We start from the raw sequence: 25,071 nt of genomic DNA, 5'->3' as shown, positions 1-25,071 counted from the left end.
ATCCACAGAGGCTTCTTGTATACAAGAGTATTTCAAGAGTTGAGCCTTGCAACTTAAGGAACACTTATATTTCATAGGAAGACGTGTTTTCACAAAATTATTATTTTAAAAAATATCTCTGAAGATCATGGAGAAAAAACTGATTGAAAGAATCTTATTTAACTCCAGTGCTCCAAGCTCTCCTAGGACATAACCAGAATTAACACTGATTCTTTCAATCAAACAATATTTGTTGCACACTCGCTATGTGCCCGGCACTATGTTTGGAGGTAGGTATATACTGTAACAAGATAAACGAACAACTGGCTCTTGTTCAGATTAAATTCCAGGATAGGTAAAAAGACAATTTGATAAGTCTTCAAATCTATAAGCATGATTATTATAGATTCTGATGAGTGGTATGAATAAAGAGGATGATGAGGTAGACAGTAACGAGAGGAAGTTACTGCACACAGGGTGTCAAATGTCCATGGAGTTGACATTTGAGCTTTAACCTAAAGTACACATGCTACATGCTCATCCCTTTATTTCATAAGTGTTGATGAGGAGAACCTGATTGGGGAATGCTTGCACATTCCCAGAATACTGGATCACTCCAGTATCACAACGCTCTTCTTTTTCCTAAACACCTGCCCTAATGTCAACACTTGGTGTTTCAGCACCAATAAGCAGTGATGATCTGATCTATAGGTCAGTCTGCCTCAATCCCAATAAAGTCCAACTTCCTGAGAGGTAAGGGGGGGCATCTACTGTTCAATTCAGTTCTCTACCTTAAATCATCTTCTCTGGGTGTGGGACATCTGTGGTTCTGCCTATTCTAGCATCTTGTGATGAGAGCATCCTAATATTCATTTGAAGGACCACTTTTCCCTGATTCTCAAGCCATGTAAGGTTGTCGGTGCTGAGCCTAGCTTCTGGAGTGGTCATGCGGGCCTGTTCTGGCAGTGGGAATACTCCATATTGCTGGTCACATGACTGGCTCAGGAATGGCATGTGACCCAATATGAGCCAATCAAAACCACCGGGCAACAGCCCTGGCACTTTTGCTGGTGCCACGAGGAAAGAGAGGAGCTGTTTTTACACGGGGATTGCTTAGGAGGTAGAAGGTAAGTCTAGCAGTGCCAGGAGTGACTGGAGTGATGGAGGAAGAAAGCTAGTACAGATAAACCAAAGCCCAGAGGAAAGGCGATAACGTGCACACTCATAGCCTCATTTGAGCCCCTGGATTCTTCCAGGTGTAAAGTCAGATCTGCCCCCTGGACTTTTCTGTAATGTCATGTAAAACGGTGCCTCTTTTAACTTGTTAGAATTTGAACTAAGTTGCTGTAATCACTTTCAACTAAAAGAATACAACCTGAAAAAATATCCTGGCATCTCCTACCTGGGTCTGTGAGGTCTCTTCATCCAGGGGAAGGCCCACTTGCATCCACTGTTTCTCAGCAGTGGGGTATCACCCCACCCAGCCCTCATGCTTATCTACAAGGCACAGTGGTCTCTGAATGCCAGCTTGGAACTTAAAACTGGACTTTGCAGCAACTTGCTTTACCTAAACATAGAGGTCTACATGTGATTTGATTAACAGAAATACAGGACATTCCTTTCAACTTGACCACATGCCCCAAAACAGGAAGCTGGGGCAACTATGGCTGGATAATCTAAATCTATAGTGTCTTCATCTGTTATAGAAAGGGAGCTTCAGGTGCCAAGAGCCAGCAGGTCACAGGGCTGGGGGACACTCCAGTCATACTCACAGTCACACAGTAGTGCTCTGATAGTCTACGGTGTTCTTTTTTGTTCAGTATAATAAACTTTTATTTCTGCTTAAAAAAGGGGCAAGGACAATTGTTTTCATTTTCAGAAACCCATTAAGGACAAAATCAGTACACCTTCCAGAGACAGTGATCCATAAATCAGACACTAAGTACAGAAGGTCTTTTATCTTTCCCCAGACTAACAGTTCCAGCCATGGTGTTCAGAGAGAAAGTTAACTATATTTCCTCACCTCTTTACTTAAGGACTGTCTAATTAGCAAGAGATCTAAATGAAGGAGGGAGGGATTCATAACATTTTGAAAGACTTTACCACCATGAAAGTAATCTCAATGAAGTTATAAAACCATACGTCTTCTGTCATTTCATCTTTTTAAAGTTTTCATTTGATTATCAATTTCAAAAACTCTTGTCTCAATTGACATACTTGATTGTGAGCAACAAAACCAACTCTATTTCAATCTAGAAAGGAATTTTTTGAAGGGTATTAGGAGTTCACAGGATCTCTGGGGAGGCTAGAGAACCAGATTTGGAGGCTCTACAGCCAGAAAGAGTGCCCAGTTGCAGTGTAGAGCTGTTCCACTGAAGACACCAAGGATGCTGCCCCTGGGCACTGACATTGACTCTTGTTCTTTGAAGCCCTAATACTGAGCTCTGGATATATAGAATATTCTTCCTGTTGCTAAGAGCTGCTTCCCCTTACCCCTCTGAAAATTAAATGTAGCTGATTACTATGACCACTCTTGATTCTACAGTCTCTGCCTTCCTGGTCCCTAACTTCTGATTCACTGTCTTGGGTGAGTGTGATGAAGGTCAAAGCCTCTCTTGCATAACAAGCCAGCCCAAGCCTGCACCATCTATTTCATTTGCATCCATGTAGTGTAAGGAGAATTGTACACCCCAGACTCACTGGCAAAAATGTTGTGTGTCTGCCCTGCTACAGGAAGGCTGTGGGCATTTCCAGTATGTAGAGTAGGAGATGGACTCTGTTCCCACACACAAAGGAAGGGGTCTGGATGCTGAGTGGGTTAATGCAGTGATAAATGCCCCTTAAAAAATTCAAATAGTGATGGGAGAATAGGAGAATGTGTAATTAGGAGAAGAAGCTTTGGATTGAGGCATGTTAATTCAAAGATGTTTGAATTAAAAAAATCTTTGAATTAGCAAGCCTAAATTCCTAATCTTTGTATTTTATGACCTGAATGGCCAATGTCCTGGATCCCAGGGCAAGCATGGGCAGAATGACCACACTATTTACATTTTAAATTACTGTTATTCTCTCTGTGTCTATTTTTTCACTGAGATCACTTCTGTGCCAGATAAAACCATTCCTCTTCCTGGCCTTCATCTCTCCATGATCAGGAGTACTTAGGGGGAGTAGAGACTCCATGTCCTCAGGATAAGATGGTCCTTCCCCACTAGATTCACTTTACCACTTTGAGAAGTAAAAAAAAACCTCCAGGCCCCTGCAGGTCTCTGGCAGGGTCCCCACCTTCCATCCCATGATCCCACCAGTGCCCAGAGCCTCACCTCCACTAACAGCCTTGAGACCACCAGGGCTAATCTCTTTATGCCTTTTAGTCCCATGCTCCTTAGGTACAGAGGAGACCCATGACTCCAAGACCCTAAATCTCCAGCCCTTAATCCCATGCTTTCTACAGAATGACAGGCAATCCACCACCATCCAGCACACACTCCCCAGCTCAGCTTCCCTCCATAGCTCTTACCACCACTTGACAGGCTCTGTCTTAGTGACTTACATATCTGTCTCCCTCCATTGGAACGTAAGTTCCATGGAGGCAGGAGAGTTTGTCTGTTTTCTTCACTGCTGGATCTCTACTAGAAAAGTGCCTAGCACATAGTAGGCTTTTGATAAACGTTTCTAAAATGAGTAAATGACATAGACTTTCATGGCTCTTCATAGTCTTCTAGGTAGACCCCCACCTGTGCCAAGTGCGCTTTGGAAGCTCTGTGCCTTGCCAGCCTGTCTTGCATAACAAGCCAGCCCAAGCCTGTACCATCTATTCCATTTGCATCCATGTAGTGTAAGGAAAATTGTACACCCCAGACTCACTGGCAAATAGCAGCCTTGGGCTCAACAGTCTGCCTTGCATGCAATATAAAATGTTGTGACTCATACAGCTATGATGATACACTTGTTCCTTCAAACCAGACAAATACCAAGTCCTGAACTTAATCCTGTCTTTCATGGCAAGCTATTCAGAGATCCATTTCCAAATTGTGGTTACATATAAAAAAAAATTGTGTCATAATATGATCCATCATAGTCTTCCAGCTACAATTCTCTGCTTGCTCCCCAAATGTGGGGTCCAAGGGCAAGAGAAAAAAGTGCTGAGCCCCCAGTGACGAGCCTGCTCCTCTTAGAGCAAATGGTCTCATGTTTAAGGCTCCAACCCATCACTGGTGGCAGAGTCCATCCAGACTACCCCTCACTATAGAGTGCTGCCCAAACGTTGCCAGAGCTGTGGGCGATGCTGCCGGGCACAGCACATGCCCAAGTTAGCACTGGAGGATTCCTCCCCCACCATGGATTCTAATTTTAAAAGCAGTTAAAGAAAGAGGCAGGAGAGGGAGGAGCTGAGGGAGGTGGGGAGATGGGAAGTGCAGCAGTGCTCACTCACCGGTAAATGATGCCCTTGCTCTGCAGGAAGAACAGACCAATGGCGATTTCTGCAGCGTAAAATCTGAAATTAAAAAAAAAAAAAAAAGAAAGAAAAACGATGGAGAAATTCAAGGACACCATATGCTTGGCCACCCTGAGAATTCAATATGATTTCAAACCAGGCGGAGGGCATTACTGTCCCACCGTGGATGGTCAGCCACACATCTCATAAAATGAAGTATGGAGGGTAGATGGATGAACAGGGTTTAGAGAGCTGTGAGCTGCCTTACAGACACATTGGGTGGGCAGAGGTTCCGCAAATCCTCAGCGGGGAGGAGGCCATGGGATATGATGGACTGGCTATAGAATAATCATCTCAGATGATGGAAAGTTAAAATATCTTAATAATAACAGCTAATATTTATTAAAGGTTTACCATCAACTAAGCATCACTTCATGTTATAATCTGATTAAATCCTAATAACAACCCTATGAAATAGGTCCTAGTATTACCACCCTATTCCTGAAATGAGGAAACTGAGGTTTAGTGACATGAAATAACTGGCCCAGCTCTATAGCTAATGAATGGCAGAGCCAGAAATGGAAAGAGCATCTGTCCAAAGTATACGCTTTTAATTAAGGCCCAGAAGGAATGAGATTTTGAGAGACCCAGAAAGCCCAGTTATTCCACAGGGTTGGGCAAGGCTTTGGGGAACTGTGTTACGTGTCCTGACAATATGTCTTGTGTGATAACAGGATTAAGGTCTGTGGCCAATTAGATGCTAGAAGTAAAAGAAGAGCCAGCACCATGGCTCCATTAGAATTCTGGCACGGGCGGGAGGCACAAAAACACAAACACTACCAGAACCAGCGCGCATGCCCAAGACCTCAGCATGGGGGTGGGGGGCGCAAGGCTGGACGTAACAGGGGCCAGCAAGCCTCTGGAATGACAGCCTGCGGCCCTAGACAAGCCCTGGGGGCTTCCTAGAGGGACGTAAGATCTTAGCAAACTCCCTAGGAGAGGTTCTTGTTAATCCTGTGACCTGCCAGGTTCCTATTCACCAAGAGCAGGAGAGAAACATGGCCAGATCTGGGTTCTAAGAAGAGGATACTAGCTGCCTTGTGGACTGAAGGGGACAGAGTGGACTAGCAGGGGAAACATGTTTCCCAAAGCCAGCATCGGTCTCCCCACCCTGGGAACCCCAGAGAACAGCCACCGTGTGTCTTGATCCTTCATCCCCACCCCGTTGCCTCTAGGATGAGGGCATCCAAGGCAGAAAGTGGCATAGGACAGAGAAAAGAAGACAGAACAAAGATTATTTTGGTCAGAACTCTGGATGTGCCTCACACCAGCAAACTTCTGAAAACTCTCTAGGCCTGGCATGTAGTACGCTCTCAATAAACACTGGCAAATGAACAAACACAGCCTACAACGACCTTCCCCAAGGGAGCTGCAGGGCGTTTGCTTAGGAGTCAGGGGCAAAAACTGGAGATTAAGAGATAGCTGTGTTTTTTGAGCTTCAGGTTCTTTAGGCTGGTGTCAGGAAAGAAAGGCATCTCACAGCAAGCAGAACTGCCTGTGCCCTAGGCTGTACATCGAGCATGAGGATGAAGCTGAAGATGCTGACAATCTCTATTCAGCTAAAAACCCAAGGGGACTAACAACCCACCCACTTATTCCAAGGGAAGAGCACATTACAAGTTCTCACTTACACGGCATGAGGCTCCTTAAACCGGCCAACTTGTTGGATGTGGTACATGAGGTCACCCCCATTCACGTACTCCATCACAAAGTACAGGCGGTCCTGGGAGAAGAGGGCAAACGGCAACATCAGCATCCTGTCATTTCTGGGGTTCCGTATGGACAGCAGGGAATAGTGGGATTTATGGTCAAAAGCACCAGAGCTCTCTGACAGGCCCCCATTTGCCAGGCCTGTTGTTTCCCCAAGGGTAGTATTTGTACCACTGGAAGTATGCAAGTGAGCATAGGTGGTGCACGAACTTTTTTAAGTTAAAAACTCTAAGTTTATATTTGTCTGTACTGGAAAATATAATAAGTGCATTAATCTTGTGACTGAATGGATATTATTATTTAGGAAAAAGCTGATTTTAATAAAAAGTGGAACAGACTAAGTAACTCATACAACAGGGAGTACGTAGCTGTGGTCACCAAGCTCCTGATGCTTCCCATCCCATAATGTTCACCTCCTGGTATTCACGTCCCTGTGCAGTCCCTTCCCATAAGGAATTAGGACTGACCTATGTGTAATCAATGGGATATTGCAACAGTGACTGTGTGTGACTTCCAAGACTGGGTCATATAAGACATTACAGCTTCCGCTTTGCCCTCTCTTGGGTCACTGGCTCTGGGGGAAGCCAGCTGCCATGTCATGAGGACATCCAGGCAGCACTCTGGAAAGGTACCTTTGGCAAAGAACTGAGGCCTCCTGCCAATAATTAGCACCAAGTCCCCAGCCACGTGAGTGGGCCACCCCGGAGACAGGCCCTCCAGCCCCAGTCAAGCCTTCAGATGACAGCAATACCACCTGCAATGCTCCTTGGAGACCCCAAAGCCAGAACCAACCCAGTAAGCCACTCCTGAGTTCCTGACCCACAGAAACTGTGAGATAAAAAATGCTTATCATTATTGTTTAAACCACTGAGTTTTGAGATATTAGTATTAGAAAACTAACATAGTGATTGAGTATGGGAAAAAATGAATTACTAAAGTCTGAAAAATAGTGACCTAGAAAGGCACATCCAGAAGTAAGAGAACTTGGGTCAGAAAAAGAAATCTACATGACATTCAGCAACATTTTTTAATGCATCATTCAGGGGAGATATGAGCTCTTTCAAGTCGGAGGCTGCATTCTGCTCAGCTGTGTAAGCCCTGTTCCCGTTTCATGACTGGCACATCGTAGGTGCCCAGAGAACGGTGCCAAAGAGACTTTATTTGGAAGCCATCTCTGCTTCCTGATAGCTGGGTGTATTAGAAGTTATTAAACATCTGGGTCTCTTCAGCTCTGAAATGGAGATAATAACTGAGTCACAATGAGGGTGGATTCAATGAGACCCAGATGTGTTACTGTCCTACATGAGATTTGTCTTTTCTTCCATCAAAGGATGTTTGATAGATGAATGAATGACTACACTACTTCTTAGAGACTTCAGCTTGGGTCAAATACCTCTTATGCCACATGATCAACTTAATACAAAATAAAAGAAAGCATGGAATGGAGATTTCTAGACTGCCCCACACAGAGCACCACTAAGGGTTATTTTGTGAAATCTGTGTTTTGGTTACATTTATATGTTGGCACGGCTGGGCTGTAATATAAAAGGAGGCTTGTTGTCAAAAGTCACAATGCCATTGTGTAGGGCTGTCAGACTGGGGCAGAGGGAATGGAGAGGTAAAGCATAGAGCAAAGGGTGCACTTTTGAAATAAATATAGGATATGAAGTCTCTTTCCACTACTAATAAGCTGGATGACACCGAGCACTTGCTTAACCTCTCAAATCTCCAGCTTTCTCTTCACCTGTGATGTGGACGTTACTCATCTGCCCCATAGAGTACAGGAATGACATATGGAACATGATGTTGGCCATATAACAAATGCTTAATCCACTACTAGAAAAATCTCCCTTGCAGTGGACAGAACTTTATCTTTATATATCAGTCATATATGCATTTCATCAAATATGTATCAAGTGTCTAATAATTAGAATAACAACAATCATGAAATAAAGCTATCCTCTCGTGAACACTTACTGTACGACTAAGCCAAGTGTTCTATATTAGTTTATCTCACTTATCTCTCTAAACAACCCAGCATGACCAGTATTATCATTCTCCCCATTTTAAAGACCGAAAAAGTTGTGGACGTTGAAGCTCAGAAGGGATAAGCAAGTTGCCAGTGTCCCTCAGCTGTTCATCTGCAGAGCCAGAATCTGAACCCGGACAGGTCGGTTCCGGAGTCTACACTGAACAGCCTCTCCATGAGCTGCCTCTGTGCATAGTGCTGACATGGACATTATATGGATGTGTGGGGGTGTCCTCCTCTCTAAGAGCTTCCAGTCCAGGAGGGGAAAGAAGGGACATAGAGATCCAGCCTCTGTTAATACAGAGGCTAGCAGGTCACAGAGAAACACAGGTTAATCAGTTATTTTTGAAATGTCAAAGGACTTTCGTAGACCGATACTACTACAGTCTCAACATCTCTAATCAGAGGCAGAGAAGGAAGTAGAATTATCACTTCTGTAGTCAGTGTCTAAAGCATATAGATTTTGCAAAAAGGTCACAACTTAGTGGCAGAGTGGAGAAAGTCAGCCAGAGTTGCCGACACCCAGCCCCTGGCTCTTTGGGGGTTTTGATAGAAAACAAGCCTTAAAAATAGCATCTGTCTTTGCTGCACGTTGAGAAGAACCAAAACACTTGCTTTTAAAATTATTTTTAAAACTAGCAGATGGCATTGGCCACAGAGAGAGAAGTAAGTAAGGGAGAGATTTCACTTGCTTGCTTTCTGCTTGGAAAAACTCAACTTGCCCCCCAAACTCATTAGTCAGAACCCCAGTATCAGGGAGCACTCCACCATGGATAATGCCACATTTTGTGGTCTATTTCTACCCCTAACAGTAGGCGGGCAACTCCTGAGGTCCATCATCTTTGAACTGTACTGACTCTGACTTTGGCAACCCAGTACTTCAGCTATTAAACATTACGGTTGGCATCTCACTGTCCTTTCGTTTTCTGAATCCTTAATGATGCCCACTCTATGCCAGGCACTATTCTACTGCCAGACGTGCTGCAGTGAATAAGCCATGCTGCCTGATGTTAAGGATTCCCCAGATGAATAGAGAGACCAAATAAATTTCCAAACAGCAGTGTTTCCCAAAATGGGGTGGGAGAAAGTTTTAGGGGGTCTGGGGATGCATATGTCTTTACCTTTATAGTTTTGCGTTTATTTTCATGTGCCTTGTGAAAAACATAACTCGCATGTGAAGCCCCTGATTATATGGCTACTATTGCTGAGAGGGAGAATAAATTGCATGAAGTTACAAGAGGAGAAAGGAGCAAGGTGGGGTGGGACCAGATTATGATAAATTGCATAAGGCCATCAATCCAGACTGCAGTCATCTCACATCTGGCTTCAAGTTCTTTACCACGTTTATCTGCCTCATCCACTAACATTTACTTATTCTTCAATATCTTTATTAGCTCTCTTTTTAAAAAACCTTAAAACACAATTATTTAAAAATTTTTAAAGCTCATTCCAAAGTCATAAATGGAAATTCATTGTCTCTATAAACAATAAATGTGTATCTGGATCTATCAATGTAAGCTATAACCAGTCTCACTTTGGTACATCAATCCCTTAAATGACTTATTTTTAAAATAAATGCAATTTGTCCGTGTACCCAAGCTCATTTCCTACCCCAAAGTAAGGAACATCAAAATCTAGAAAACACTGCCAGAGGCAAGCAACCAAGAGCCAATCTGAAGCAGAGAAGTGAATTTTATTCACTTTATTTATTTATATTTTACTCACCTGATTGAACATTTATTTTTGCGAATCATGTACTAGGTGTTAAAGGGGAAAAAATGATGAATAGCATACAGACTTCCCTCAGAGAATTCAGAATCTTTGTTAAAACATATAAAACAAACTCAAGCCATTATCTGAAATAGAAGGTGGTAAGAGAAACTGCATGACAAAGTTGCCTCTGGGGGCTTCAGCTAATAAATGGCCCTCAGCTGTAGCCTCCAATTCCTCTGTAATTATTCTACCCACCAGTGCCCTGAAATTTTACTTTGTTTCCCACTCTTCTGATGTTTCCAATATTTCAAGGCCTTAAAGATCTTTCTTACAGTCACATGCAGTCATTTTTTATTAGAACCTATCTGCTTTACTCTACTACACGAAAATCAAAAATATGTGCTGAGCATCGACACTCTCCTTGTGTCAATTTTCCAAAGAGGACTTGTCACAGCTCAAACTTCAACTCTCATCTCTCTAGGCTGATGAATCTTGACTTGTATTTCCATCCTCTCCCTTTCTCCTGAGCTCCAGTCAGCTCCAGCTGGCTACAGGACGTCTCTACGTGGGTGTTCCACTGTCGACTCCAATTAAAAGCTCAGAAAGGCAAGCTCACCATCTTTCTCTTCAAACTAACCAGTCTGCTCAACTTTCAAAGTGTTTCTTCCAAATTGTCACAGTTATCGTTGTTATCCTTCATTGCACATTGCCCTTGTCCCCGGAGCATGAAATTACTTCAGTTGATTTTAAATTTCCTTTTTCCTTCTCCTCTCATATTCAATCAGCAAATAAATAAAATTAAAGTCTATCTGTCACCGTTATCATGTAAAATGGTTGGAGAGAACTTCTCAAATTTGGGGTGTGAGTGTCAGGATCATTTTATTTAAAACAATGACTGGGTGGCATGTGCAGACTTCACCTGGGGGGCCCAAGGTAGGGCAGAGAATTCAAAGAGATAATCCTTCTTCCTCCAAGGCAGCTGCAAGTGGGATGTGACATAATGCCCGTGGGACTGCCAGGGGGATACCAGCAACTTTTAAGCAGATACCATGGACAGAGAAAATCAACACTGTAGGTGGCATTCCTGGGTGCTGTCCTGCACTCAAGGTCCTGAAACGCCTTTGGTTGCCTAACCCCTGACACCTGTGAAGCTCTCACCAACTTCCTCCCCTCGGAGGCACTGAACAGACCTTTAACTGCTAAGAGCAAGCTATGTTCTGCTCCCACCCAGTTCATTTCCCTGGGCTCAAGATGGTGTCACCCAACCGACACAAGTACCAATTACACCTTTCCTGTAGATACAACCACTTCTTAAAGGTTCAATTACCAGCTGATTGGACCAGGAAGACAACATCTGATATTTGCTGATCCAATCAGATTCTCTTTACTGAGTATGAATTGGAACTCACGGAATTTGGTGGAGAGGGAAACTGCAAGAGGCTATGTTATCATGAGCAGGAAGAGAAAAAAACAACAATGATGAGAAAGATGCAGAGATCTATTCTAGAAAGCTTTGGAGTTATGGATTCTAGCTCTTCACGAGGCTCAGATATATCTTTGCTTTTGGATTGTTTCCTTCCAATATAGTCTTGTAAAAAACAAAGCAAAACAAACCATGAGATAGTTTGGAGGAGGGGGTGTTCTGCTTCTTGAGACCCAACCACTGCTGACAGACTACTCCATAGCAACACCCTTCCATCTAACCAGATCCTTGGATTCTACTGCCAACGCAGAGCCGACCCTGAACTCAGGACCCTGGAGACAAGTTCAGTGCTCGATGGACATGCCACAAGGGGCCAACTCTACAAGCAGAATCATCCTCATCACCCTCCCTGTCCCCTCCTGCATTCCAGGTTGACGCCCCTCCCAGCATGCCTTGCAACAGAGTTCTTGCTGGGCCATGACAGCAAATTTGGGGAGGAAGTAACTTCTGTCCTTCAGTGACTCATAAAATCTAATTCTATTTAAAAAAAAAAAGAAGTACATATGTTCAATTGAAAAGAAAACATTTAAAATAGATGTTTTGCTAAGGAGACTTAACTGCCTGTGCCCACTGGCAGTTGGGAAATTGCATGAATGTGCTGGGCTGACAATTGTCTCTGGGAAAACCTGCAAAAGGACTGGAGGAAACATAATTCTTCTGTGTCCACGCAGCAAAGTGCCCCCAGCTCAGCTCTAATAATGCAGGGAGCCTCCCTTTATTGTTTATTCTGCACTTTGTATGCCATTTCTCTTAATCCTCAATTATTATGCTCACTTTAAAGACGAAACCAACATTCAGAGCTGATAAGTGACTTGCTGGAGGTCACACAGCCAGTAATCACAGACCCAGATTTACCTGACTGAGGAGCTCACACTTATCCCTTTGTGCTTCTAGAACAATTTGCCTAAATCCCATTCTCCCAAGACTAGTTCAGCTAACGAGCAACTGTCTAAAAATGCAGCCTGCTTCTGATGGCTTTTGCATCTATTTGGGTGTTAACGTTTGCCATCTTGTGGCACATCCAACACTTTTAAACTGTCCTGTTATAGACCCTTCCAAAATAATGTAAATTCGAAACAAAGACAATAGCCCAAGGACCCTCCCTAAATCAATGTTTTGATTTTTCTATGTCTTTCAGATTCTTTTCCATGTGCATATTCCATTCTAACACAGTAAGAAGAGCCTCTTAAATAGAATTTAGTATCTTACATTTTCTGTTAACATCATGCCATGCCTATATTTCAAAGATTTTAAAATCCCATTGTCTAAGAATAATCCTGACATAACTTTCCTTTTCCAAATAAGATTTTAGAAATTAAATTTGCATCATTTTCAGAACGACCAAAGTTGTTTTGCATATTGGTGGGTGTCTTTTTTCCCCTTTCATCTCTTTTTGACCACTTTAAAGGATTTCAAAATTCTGTTATCTTTTATCCTCAAAATTCTAAGTCTCTAGCAAGAAAAAAAACATCAAATGTGCAGCATGTTACACTAGATTTGTCATTTTTTTTAAGGTAACTGATTCATAAAGGAATTCTGGGTCACAAAATACAAAATGACAATCCACTCGGGCTACACTGGCCTCCTTGCTGCTCTTCAAACACGCTGAGCATGTTCCTGCCTCAGGTATTTAGGCTCACTCTTCCTGCTGTCTAGAACACTTTGCCCCCAGATATCCACATGCCTCACTCCCTCTGGTCTCTGCTCAGATGTCATCCTTATCAGAAAGACCTTCCTTGATCATCATATCAAAAAACGGCATCTCTGTCCCAATCCATCCATCTCTGTTTCCTTTATTTTTTGTTGTTATTGTTACTTATTATCTGTCTCCCCAATTAGAATGTAAATTCCAAAGGAACAGGATTTTTCTCCCTTTTGTTCACTGATGTGCCCCTTACAATGAGGCAGCTGGGCCCTGACATGTGTATTTCAACAAACAAATATTTGTTGACAGAGTCAATAAGCGTCACCACCCTCTGGCAGTAATGATCTAATTTTTAGAAATATGCCTATTCCAGCTCAGTTTCCCTCTTCCTCTGGAGAGCGAATCTTGAGGTTAGGAGATATTGCAATTCTAAAAGGTGAGCATGCACCACATGACCCCCCCTTCATGGGCCTTCCCCAAAAAGGGGCGCCCCTTCCGGCTCACCTGAGCCAGGGTAACAGTGATTCGCCTCACACATATGAAGTGCCTCCTAGCTTTTAAAATCACTCCCACAATAAAATCTTTCTAATCACTGCAGTATCCTTGCGGGGTAAGTAGGAAAGAACACCAAAGGGGCACTAGGAAACCTGTCACTTAACGACAGTGTGACCTGAACCATTTCATCTTTCCGAGGGCTGGATTCCTTTGTGCAGAAATGTGGACAGTAATACTTGCTTACAGCATTCTTGTGAAAATTAGATGTGATCATGAAAGTGAAAGTGATATATAAATTGGGGAAAGGAATCTGAAGTGAAGGCAGAGGCAAAGTAGCAAGGCTTCAGAGGTCGGGGTTCTGGAGTCTTGCAGAACAAATTCTGGCACCACCACGGACCTACTGTGAGACATTGCATGAGTTACTGCACTTCTCTGATTATCCGTGTCCCGATCTATAAATTAGGGATATTCGTAGTGCCTACCCAGTAGAGGTGTTAGGATAAAATGAGAGGATGCCTGGAGGGGGCTGAGCATATGCCTGACCCATGCTGAAGTGTTTTCATCATCACTGTTAAGGTCGTTTGGATGGCAACTCAACATAATGTACTAGCAAAAGCTTGGGCTCTGAGTTTAGTGGACCTAGGATCCCATGCTATGTCTTGGGAAAACTACTCAATGTCCCAGATCCTCAATCCTTCCACCTGCAAAGTGCAATGAGAGACAATCCCTCCTGTCTTGAGATTTTTTTGGGGGGGACATCATGAAACAGGTTCTGACGGCCCACACAGTGGTAGATGCTCAGATGGAAAGTCAGTTCCACGGCAGAGATGGAAACCATGTGCCTTTACTGAGCAGGGAAAGGTGAGCAAGGCTCCAGTGGAGCTCCAGTGCCCTGCTGGAGCCTGGGGACAGGTGAGCTGCTAGGGTTCTGCCCCAAGGATGTCAAAGGGAGCGGAAATCAGACGACCCACACGCAACACACCCAAGAGACCTCACAGTGTAGCAGTTAAGTGTAAAGCTCCTTGAAGCCAGGCTGCCAGGGTTCAAATCCTGGCCCTGAAACGTACCAGCTGTGTGGCCTTTGTCTCCTTATCTGTGAAACGGGCATGACGACAGGAACCCATCCAAGGCTTGTCATGTGGCTCAAAATTATTAGTCTGGTGCTTCACATACAGTAGGCATTATTATGTCTTTGAAATAAATTTAATTTGTTTAAAAATAAAATATACATGCTGAGCCAAAAAAAATTAATTTGGGGGCTTTCACACAATGAGCATCTGCCACTAAATGAAGGTGAGTGGAGGGGTCTGTGCTCAGTCCTCAATGGCCTCTCACTCGGCTCTCCCTGGCTGCCCCGGCCACTCACTGCTCCTGTGTTCTAGGTTACCCTTTTCCCCAAACAATACAGTCCCTAGAGGCAGGATAACTACTTCATCTGCTCCTCACCAACGAGAAAGCCCTCTGGTCCACCCCTAGCCGTTTCTGGATTGGGAGACTGCGCATCGTTCTCCAGGATGGGGCCCTCATCCTACTCAAGACTCCAATCTGCTGAACTCTCATGTTTGGGCTCTCTTGATTTTTAATCTCTTCCCTGGCACATGACAGCTCCTCGAGGGGGCCCAGAGCTCTGCACAATTGCCATGTAAGTGGCAGGCCCTGCCTTCTAATTCCGGAAAGCATATTGAAATACAAGTAGGTGAGCTGGCTCAATATTCAAAGAAAAACCTCAAATCCACTCTATCATTTTTCAAACAAATTACAGAGATACTGTACATTAATGACTATTAGTCACAAATGACTAATTTCCCCCGATTTCAACATATCCAATGGAAATTGAAAACTGCTTCTCCAAGTCAGCCCAGCCTCTTCCTTGAAAACGAGGTCTCCTTCTTGGTCTATTTGCCAGAATGAGACCATCCTTCCTCTGGTGATGTCAGTGAGTCCATTTGGGGACCAGCAATGGAAAGAACAGATGTGGGAATTAGAGAGTCTAGGGGTTTAATAGTCTATTCTAGTCCTGTCTACCACCACCCGGATGCCTACGGCCTTAACTCTCCAACATGAAGCTGGAGATGCAGACTAGTAGGATGCACACCTTTCCCGATCATTGCCAAGTCCCCACATGATGGGAAGTACTGACCACTTAATATTTTTATTTACATGGACTCTCTCCTTTATTTGGTTTTATGTTAAAACCAAACTTGAGTCACCTTTGAAGAGTAATAATAAACCAACTCATGAAAACTGTTAAAAAGCAGAGAAGAATCCAGCATTTATTCTGCATTTATCAAGCATTTATGCCTGTATGAGCTGTGTCACAGGGCACCCAGGCAATAGATGAGGGGCAGTCCTTCTTTATAAAAGCATCTCAGCTACCAAGCAAAAAAAAGAAATGACAGAATTAGGGTAACACCATCTTATACTCCTAGTGACTTACGGAAGGAGGCCCCAAGCTGCAGCAGTTGGCAGCATCACAAAACAAGAGACAACCGGACACTCTGTGCCTTTGGATGAAATTCCACACCACCTCTTATGGTTTTACTGAAGGGATCAAGCCTGAGTCTGACCAAACCTCTAGGTGCAGCTGCCAATTTGCAGGAAATGCAGAGGACAGAGGAAACATGTGGCGATGCCCCATGACTGTGTCATCAGCAAAATTCAGGCTGTGAAAACGCTCCAATCAAACAGCTCAGGATCTTTAGCAGATAAAGGAACAGATAAAAGAAAAGGATGGAAGGGATGGAGGAGGAAATCGTTATATTGAAAGACCTAAAAGACACACTGAGTTTCTAAAAATGGGAAAGATTAAACTATCGTACTGAGGGACGATAAAACCTAAGTGATAAAACTATAAACACATGCAAGGACATCAAGCTGCCATTTAGGGGGGAGATTGAGATTAGAACACAGAGAAGCTTCTAGAGTGGCTGCCAAAATCCTCCTTCTCAACCTAGGTGGTGGTATAAGGTACTTAACCTTACATTAACTCATTACTAAAACACCTATTTTCTGGGTTTCTAAGACTTGTTTTATAATATCTCAAAATTTTAATATTAAAAGACATCACAGTATTGTCATAAACAAAAGAAATCTGTCAAAAGTATATCAAATAAATGCAAAACAATGACCTAGAAACTGCTGTTTGCCAAAGCTCAGACCCTGAAGTCTGGTACTTTCTGTTTGTTAAAAAAGCAAGTGTTAAAAAGTCATTGCATGTATGTTAGCAGCGAATGGAAATGTTCTGAAAGACCTTAAAGCAAACTGAAAAGGGGATGCAATTTACAATCCACAGACCACCCCAAATCACCCTTCATGCTATGAGGGCTGTTCTGCATAGCAGTGTGTGCTCCATCCTTTAGCCAACATGATTCCACTCTTAGTCCTGCCTGCAGTGGAGCAAGGGACATTCTTGTAGCCCCTTGCCACCCAGGAGACCCCGACAGGAGGCTGGTGGACCAAAACCCCCCACAGGGAATACTGTACACACCTGCCTAAAATGCTCCCTCCCTTGACCACCTGCAGTAGGGAGACTGTCTAGGATTTGGAGAACTTGGAGCCAGCGGAAAACCATCTCATCATCCACAGCAGATAACACTGTGGTGATCAGGCAACAATCTTCAGACCCCCTCGCCTCTCCAGGATCTGCTATCGTATCCCCTACTGCATTGTTTTGTAACTATTCCATGTCTGTTTCTTCTGCTCAAAGACCATGAACTTCTCAAAAACAGGATCTAGTTTACTAGAAACAGCAGTTTCTATTCCTCAGCTCTTGGTCAAGGCCAAGGCTGATGTTAAATGTTTGTGAAATGAGTAACTGACATCAAGTGAGCATTTACTAGGTACAAAGCACCTGTGAAGTGCTTCTCATCTATCATCTCATTTCCTCTTCACAACCACCTTGCATGTAGCTGCTATTATCATATCCATTTTACAGATGAGGAAACCAAGGCCCAGAGAGGTTTTGTGATTTTCCCAAGGCCACTCAGCCAATAAGTGACAGAGCCAAGATCTGAACCCAGGGCCATCTGACCCCAAAACATATCCAGAGACTTTTTAGAACAGGAAAGAAACACAGGGCATCTCTAAGCCTGCGAGTGTGGCGTGCACTGAGGAAACCCACCCAAAACCCAGTCCAGGCGTCTTTCAAGCCTATGAGCATTCAGCTTAACTTAGCAGAGTACGGAGATGTTGGAGACGAGAGGAAGTCCTGAGCTTTAAATAATTTGCAACATGCAATAGCAGTCCATCTCACAAAGGAGGTGGGCTCTAAAATTAGCATGTAGGATAAGAGCTGGATAGAATCAAACTAATGTTAAAGACTCCCTCAAAGCAAATTTAAGTTGCTGGGCTACTGGCCTTTAGAAGCCCCAAAGGCAGGAATTAGCTTTGTACTTCTTTGCACTTAGGCTCTGGCCACCCCCTCCTTAGGTATGGAGGCCAAGGTCTCATTTGAACAGGGAAACGGTAAAAGATTACTTAAAGGGATGTCATCTCCTCTTCTCAGAGATAAGAGTTGAAATCAGAGTCAATGGCAGATAGTGTACAAATGTCCCCTTCTCTTCTTGGGAGCCACAGCTCTGTGCTTGCCAGTCCCCGCCTAGGACACTGTGCCCCCCACCCCAACCCCCACCCTGGGAGTCCTCTGAGGGCTGTGTTCTCAGACAATACCTCTTCCTCCCAGGAGGTCCAAGCAACTTGAAGAACGTACTTCCTGAAGGTTCTGGAGGGCTGACCGTGACCACCTCAAGACACATGCTCATTCGCATCTCCAAGTTCTGCTATCACATCTCATATTGTGAGACCAAAAGTCCTGAGTTCCTGTCCCCAACTCACCTCTTGCTGTCAGAGGAAGGCCCTAGTCTGTTGGTTATAAAATCATTTGCCTGAGTTCCTTTATCTTCCCTGAAACAGCACCTGCCTCAGGGGAAAGCACATCTGAACAGCAACCTCAGATTCTCAGCAGCCTTCCCTGGACCTCACATCCTCCTTTGTCTAGAATGGGATGGACCCTGGTGGGCCTCTGGGGCAGGTGCTGCTGGGATAGCCCAGGGACAAAGCCTGGTGAACCCCGGGAGGTGGGATGGCCAGGCCCCCTGACAAGTTACCATGGTCTGGAAGCAGGAATGGAGCTGGGTCAGGAATGGCGGCTTCCCGGGCAGGGCCAGCACCCTCTTCTCCACCATCGTGCATTCCACGTCGTCATCCTGGATCACGACATCCTTCTTCAGGATCTTCACAGCATATAGCTCATCTGTGCCCTTGCGCTCTGAGAGCATGACCTGGGAAAGGCAATAAGCATGTCAGAGCGACCGGAAGGGGGTCAGGAGACAGCCCCCGGCAGTCGATGTTCATTCAAATCCATCCCAAGCTTTGTCCAGATGCCCTCCATTGGCAAGAAAACAACAGATGACATTTTCCACAGACCTCGAACTTTCAATAGCTGGACCCAATCAACTGAGGGAGTTCTAAGACTGATGACCATGCACTGATCCCCTGGGGCTATGCAGCAATACCAAGGCAATACGGCTAGAATATAAACCCCTGAGGGCAAGTATCTTTGCCTGTTTTGCTCACTGGTGTAACCCAAGAGCCTGGAAGAGCGCCTGGCACCACCCAGCTATCCTGAATACGGGTGAATTTGCCTCCTCCACTGCCTGAGAACACAGGGGAGGAGGGGCCCTGGATGCCAGGGATGCTGATGTACTCGTGATCGGACTTAGCCCCCCGCCTGGGGAGAAGCAGGACAGATGGCTGGGAAGTTCCCTATGCACCAGGGGTGTGGTGGACCCACTACGTCTGTTTTGATTATCCCCATTCTACAGGTAAACAAACGGAGGCCTGAGAGGTTAACCTGCTTTGGCTAACAATTATTGTAAAAATGTAGATCTGACTATGCTGCTCCAATGCTTGAGGTCCTTCAGTGACGCCCACAAGCCAAACATTTCTATGACCACAGCCTCTCCTTTCTTTCCTTTCTTTTCCTATTCTGGCTGCCCGCAATGTCCTTCCACACTCACTGCCCAGAAAATTGGAGATCAGCTAGATGTCAACAACTTCTGTAACTCTCCATGATCCACTTAGACAAAGTGAGCCACTCCCTCCTCCAGGCACCAGGCACCAAGCCTGCTTTGTCTCTATGGCAGCTACTTTAATGTAGGCTTTTCCAAACTTCAATCAATCATTCACATGCCTTTTTCACATCTTTTCCTACCATCTAAACTGGTATTTGCTTAGTGTTTTTGAAAATCTTATCACATTTTACTTAATTAAAGTTTTGTGAAAAGGAAACTTTATATCACCACTATTAAAGGAAAGCCAGTATCACTACCCATAAGAAAAATGTAAATATAAAGATAATAAAAGCAAATCAGTGCTAGGAAATTCTAGCTAGATACTGCTGGCTGCTGAAGGTCCTAGGCCAGGCCCTTCATTTTCTCCTTATTAGATGAAGAAAAGATAATAGCAAATGTTAGAGAACTCTTATTAATGGCATGTCATCATCAGATGAGAGGTTCTTGTTCAAGCAATTAGAAAGACTGAAAGAAAACACAAAGAGAGGATAATCTTATCATGATGTGATTGTGATTTAATTTTCTTTACTATCATATCTATGTACCACCTTAAAAAAGTCTCAAGGACTAGACTAAAATCATCCTGCAAATCATCAATCTGCCTCACGTCTTAGGAAATACTGTTGCATTTTTTTAAGTCAGTCAACAGGGTTGTGTAGAAATTCCTGTTGCCTCATTCTGTCCTAAGCAACATGGGTGGGCGAAAGAATAAGCCCATGTCAAAGAACACCTGTAGCATCATGTGAGTGGTACACAAATGAGCCACATTTGGGAAATTCCCCTATATTGATTGGAGGAGAATGGAATTGACAAAGGAAACAGTAACAATTTAGATATAGACCTGAATCAAATTCTAGAGTAAGCTTTTTCTGTAAAGGGCCAAATAGTAAATATAGTCTTCGTGGGACAGACTCTGTAAAAACTATTCAACTCTTCCATTATAGCAGGAAAGCAGCCATACACAATACACAAATAATGGGTGTGGCTGTGTTCTGATAAAACTTTATTTATAAAAATGCATGATGACATAATGTAGAGGGGCACAGGGAAGGCAGTGTAACACAGAGAAGACAAGTAGTGACTCTATAGCATTTTACTATGCTGATGGACAGTGACTGTAATGGGGTACGTGGTGGGGACTTGATGATGGGGGGAGTCTAGTAACCATAATGTTGCTCATGTAATTGTAGATTAATGATACCAAAATAAGAATAATAAAACTCCAGTTTGTAAAAACAATGTGATGGGCCAGGCACCAGTAGTGGGCTGAACCCTGTTCCAGAACATGTGCTTTAAGGAAGATCAGGAAAAATAAGATTGACTACATTACCAAAAGTGGCTGCAGTTTAATTTGGAAATGGACCCTCAGATGCCTTTCATTTCTTTCAACTCCTTATTAGAAGAACCTTCTGATGGGGCAGTGGACCTGCCTGGTCACAGCCGATTAGATCAGAGACAGATACTGACCTAAGCTGGGCCAGTCAGATTCTCTTTCCTAAGAATTTGGAGTTAGAGTACTCCTACAGGAAGGCAGGCAGTCTAGGGGTTCCGAAACGAGAGGCATACAGATCTGCCTGAAGTGGTCCCTTTTTACCACATGCAGTCAAAGAAGAATGAAACAGATGTATGGGGGGAAAGGTCAGAGAGTGAGCCAAGGCCTTGCTTTCTGTCTCTGCTTCTCATCTTTCACGAGTCTTGGCTGTTTCCCGTGAGAAACCTCTGTGTCCCTCCAATGAAGTTAACATTTTTACTTTTTTTAGTTTGAGCAGGATCCTTTTACTTAGAGATCAAGTAAGACAAAGTTATTGCTTGGAGCTCAAATAATTCTTAATAAAAATTAAAATTTCAGGAAGCTAAATAGCATCAGGTCAGTATATGACCCCAAACAAGGCAGATTTCATTCTTTGTAAAGGTGGTGCCTCTTGCCTGCCTCAGACGTCTTGGGGGGAATTGTTGACCAGGAGGATTCCAAGCACCAGAAGCTCAGGGATGTGGCCTGGGAGCCCGCGTTTTAACAGGCTAACAGGCCCCTCTCCTCTCCTTGATTCTAATAACTAAATTTGCTGTTCTAAGGAATTCTGAGGTACTGTCAAAATGGGTTCATTTAAAAGGAGGTTGGGAGGTGTCCACAGGAACAACAGATTCCTTCTATCTTCATTTTCCCAACACTTCCTCAATAGTCATTGGTGCAGGGGAGAAGAAAACTTTGCTTTGTACTTAATATTCTCATCAAGCTTCCCTTTTAATCTCTCTGTCCCCCCTTGGAGAGCTTTCTGAGACCTTTCCCCATGTCAGGAAGGAAGTGACATTCTGTGGTGGTTCAAAACACGTCTACAAATATTTGCTGCTTCTCAGTCAAGAGGCAGAGTCTATGCCCTCTCCCCTTGAACCTGGGCACTGGCCTTTGTGACAGCTTCAAAGAAACAGAACACAGTGTAAGTGATTTGCATGAATTGAGAGACAGTAGCTTCTGTCAGCTTCTCTTGGGACACCTGCCTTTGGAGCCCTGAGGCCAACCTGCTAGCAAGACCACAAAATGAGACCACCTGGAGAGGCCCTGAGACTCCATGAAGAGCTTGGCACCCAGCCAGCCCCAGGTGCTCCGGCCCTTGGTGTCCCAGCTCCAGCCACTGCAGGAGAGACCCCAAGCCACAGTAAACCTGCGAGCATTCCCAATTTCCTGACTCACAGAAACCAGGAGAGATAATACACGGTTGCTGTTGCTTTAAACCTCTGAGTCTGGGAATCATTTGTTACACAGCCATAGACAACTAGAACAAATTCATCTAAGTTCATCTGTGCACAAATGCAGCCCAGCATGGTCCAGTGAAGCCCGACACCTTAGTTTGTTTAATTATTGGGTTTAACCATTCTTTTCAATTATTAAAAAATGGCTTCAATTGAGAGAGGCAACAGAGATGGAATTTGTTCTGCCTTCCACATCTATCACCTTTCCTAGTCTTATCCAGGACCTGGAACACTGACCTATTCATTTGTTCATTCAGTAAACATTAATTTGGTGTCTAGGATGTGCCAGGCATAGCTACAGGCAACGGGGATGCAGATGACAAGGTTACACTCTGGCACAAATAATTACCTGATTCAGTTATGATTAAACCCCTGAAAGAGAATGCATGGGGCTCTGTGAGTACTTGCATAGAGGACTTAACCTGATTTGGTGGGAGCTCTGGAGAAGTGATGATGAGCTAAGTCCTAGAGTGTCAATAGGACCAGAAAGGTGGAGCTGATGGAGCTATATTCTAGCTAAAAGGAAGAGGACTATGTCCCCTTAGGATTAAACTACCTGGACTCATAAGCCTTGGCTTAGAATCATGGTAAGAAGTGAGCATGCAAGCTTTAGAACTCAAATTCTGGATTCCAACTCCCAACCATCTGAGACACAGCAAACAATTGTCTCTGAGAATCTGAGAGATGCGGCAAACAGAACAGCCCTGGTCCCAGGAGGGGTGACAGACAAAGGAGAGGTTATGTTCAAAGGCAACGGTCCAGTGACTGTGCAGGGAGAACAGAGGCAGTGCTGGGACCTGGACCAGCATGTGAGGGAAGGTGGGTCTTTTGGGGCTGATAATGACCATGCCTTCTTACCCTGGGCAACATCTCACTTAATTCCCTCACAAAGGTGTAGGGTAGGTTCTACTACAGGGCTTAGAGAAGTTTGGAGATGTATCCAAGTCACTCTGTAGGCAGTGACATTTTCTAAGTCACCTGTCCCCTACATCCATGCTCACATGGATTCCACCTGATTCTCTGAATCCTAAGTACCAAGTGCTCTGTTGTTCTGCATTGGTGGGAAATTAATCAAACTCCTTGCTGCAACTTATTACTGGGGTGTTTCAAATTCAAACTCCAGATCCTGGGCCTGTTCCCTGTTTTCCTGTCCACCCCATCTTTACAGCATGGGACTCTGTGGGCTACTTCAAGGCCACAGACAGAGCCGTCATTTCCTTTGTCCATTTCTTATACAACCGCTAACAAACCATTCGCTTACTTGGCGAGATGAGCTTGGTCTGAGTTAGTACTGCAGCCAGGACTCCAGTTCACCCATCCAAGCACTTTTGGGAATTCCGTGCTAGGCATGCTGCTCAGCACAGTGATGTGTCCACAAACAGGACAGACATAGCCCTGCTTTCCAAGCATTAAGTGGCTTGAGAAGATCTGACTTCCTCTACCTGTGCTCTGACACACTGGCTGGGAGAGGAAAATGGCAGAGGCAATGGCCATGTTCTAAATACTCCTTTAAGTGGAAACTGTCTTTTATTAATTGTCTCATGCAGCTTTGAGAGCTTCCACTTCAGTTAATAGCAAGATAGAGGGTGTGGGGGGTGTGCCCAGCTGTCCCTCCATCTCCAGGGTGAGATTCCAAACAGACTGAAAGGAAATGTTGAAGTGACATTCTTATCAAATTCCAAGCCACATCTGTTACCCAGAATCTTCTGAGAGAGATGTGATAAATAACAGCACTCCAGTGATGGCAGATGAAAGGGAGGAAAGTAGCCCAGGGATTCCTGGCTGGGAAGTTTGTTGTGATGAACTCTCCCGGCAAATCCAAATGGGGACATGAGCCTGGAACCTGGGCTCTTGACCATGGACAGTGCTGCATAATGACTAGGCCTGTGCTTTAGACTTACAAGACCTGTTACAGGTCCAGTTTCTGCCACATACTAGCTGCATGACCTCGGGAAAATCAATTCCCTCATCTGCCAAACACGGATACCAACAATGCTGAGCTTTTGGTGGTACTGAGGCAACTTTGTAAAGCACACACCTTAAGCCAGCACCAGGATGAGCAAATGAATACCTGGAAGTTGTCCTAATTTCCTAGGGCTGCCATTACAAAGAACCAGAAACTGGCAGGCGTGAAATAACAGGAATTTATTCTCTCACAGTCCTGGACACCAGAGTCCAAAATCCACAAGTTGGCTGGGTTAGTTCTTTCCAGAGGCCCTGAGGGTGAACCTGCTCCAGGCCTCTCTCCTGGCTCCTGGCGGTCGCCAGCCATCCCTGGCTCTCCTTGGCTTGTTGACACAACACGCCAATCTCTGCCTCTGTTTTCACATGGCATTCTTCCATGTGCCTCTGTGTTGGTGTCCAAACTTTCTGTTTTTACAAGGACACCAGTTTTTGGATTGGGGCCCACCCTAATCCAGTATGACCTCATCGTAACTTGATTACATCTACCAAGACCCTGTGTCCAAACAAGGTCGCATTCACGGGGATCAGTAGTTAGGCCTTGAACATATATTTTGACGGGAGACAATTCCATCCACTACAGTGGTCATCACCAACTTCATCTTTTCAGAGAATGACCAAGGGAACTGCTTGTGATCCCAGTACACAGCGCCTATTTCCAGTCCTCCACTGGCTAAGGAGATCTGCCCCGAGGGAACTGTGTCCATGTGCTTACTAATGCAGAGGCAGAGATACTTAGGG

The 25,071-nt window shown here is 44.3% G+C and overlaps 1 protein-coding gene across 2 annotated transcripts in view; it reads right to left on the bottom strand.

The window, feature by feature from the left end:
• Nucleotides 1-25,071, bottom strand: part of PRKCB (protein kinase C beta) — a 308,913-nt gene that overhangs the window by 38,024 nt on the left and 245,818 nt on the right. For both annotated transcript variants that reach the window (XM_036916934.2, XM_036916933.2), the window contains exons 10-12: nucleotides 18,655-18,828; nucleotides 6,106-6,197; nucleotides 4,412-4,474 (exon numbers count right to left, since the gene is read on the bottom strand). In XM_036916934.2, the coding sequence (XP_036772829.1) occupies nucleotides 4,412-4,474; nucleotides 6,106-6,197; nucleotides 18,655-18,828 (329 nt within the window). The remainder of the gene's footprint in view (nucleotides 1-4,411; nucleotides 4,475-6,105; nucleotides 6,198-18,654; nucleotides 18,829-25,071) is intronic.

The sequence above is a fragment of the Manis pentadactyla genome, chromosome 10 (genome assembly GCF_030020395.1).
Source record: "Manis pentadactyla isolate mManPen7 chromosome 10, mManPen7.hap1, whole genome shotgun sequence".
Lineage (NCBI taxonomy): Eukaryota > Metazoa > Chordata > Mammalia > Pholidota > Manidae > Manis > Manis pentadactyla.
Note: the sequence above shows the minus strand (reverse complement) of the source record. Positions and strands in the feature narration are given on the sequence as shown.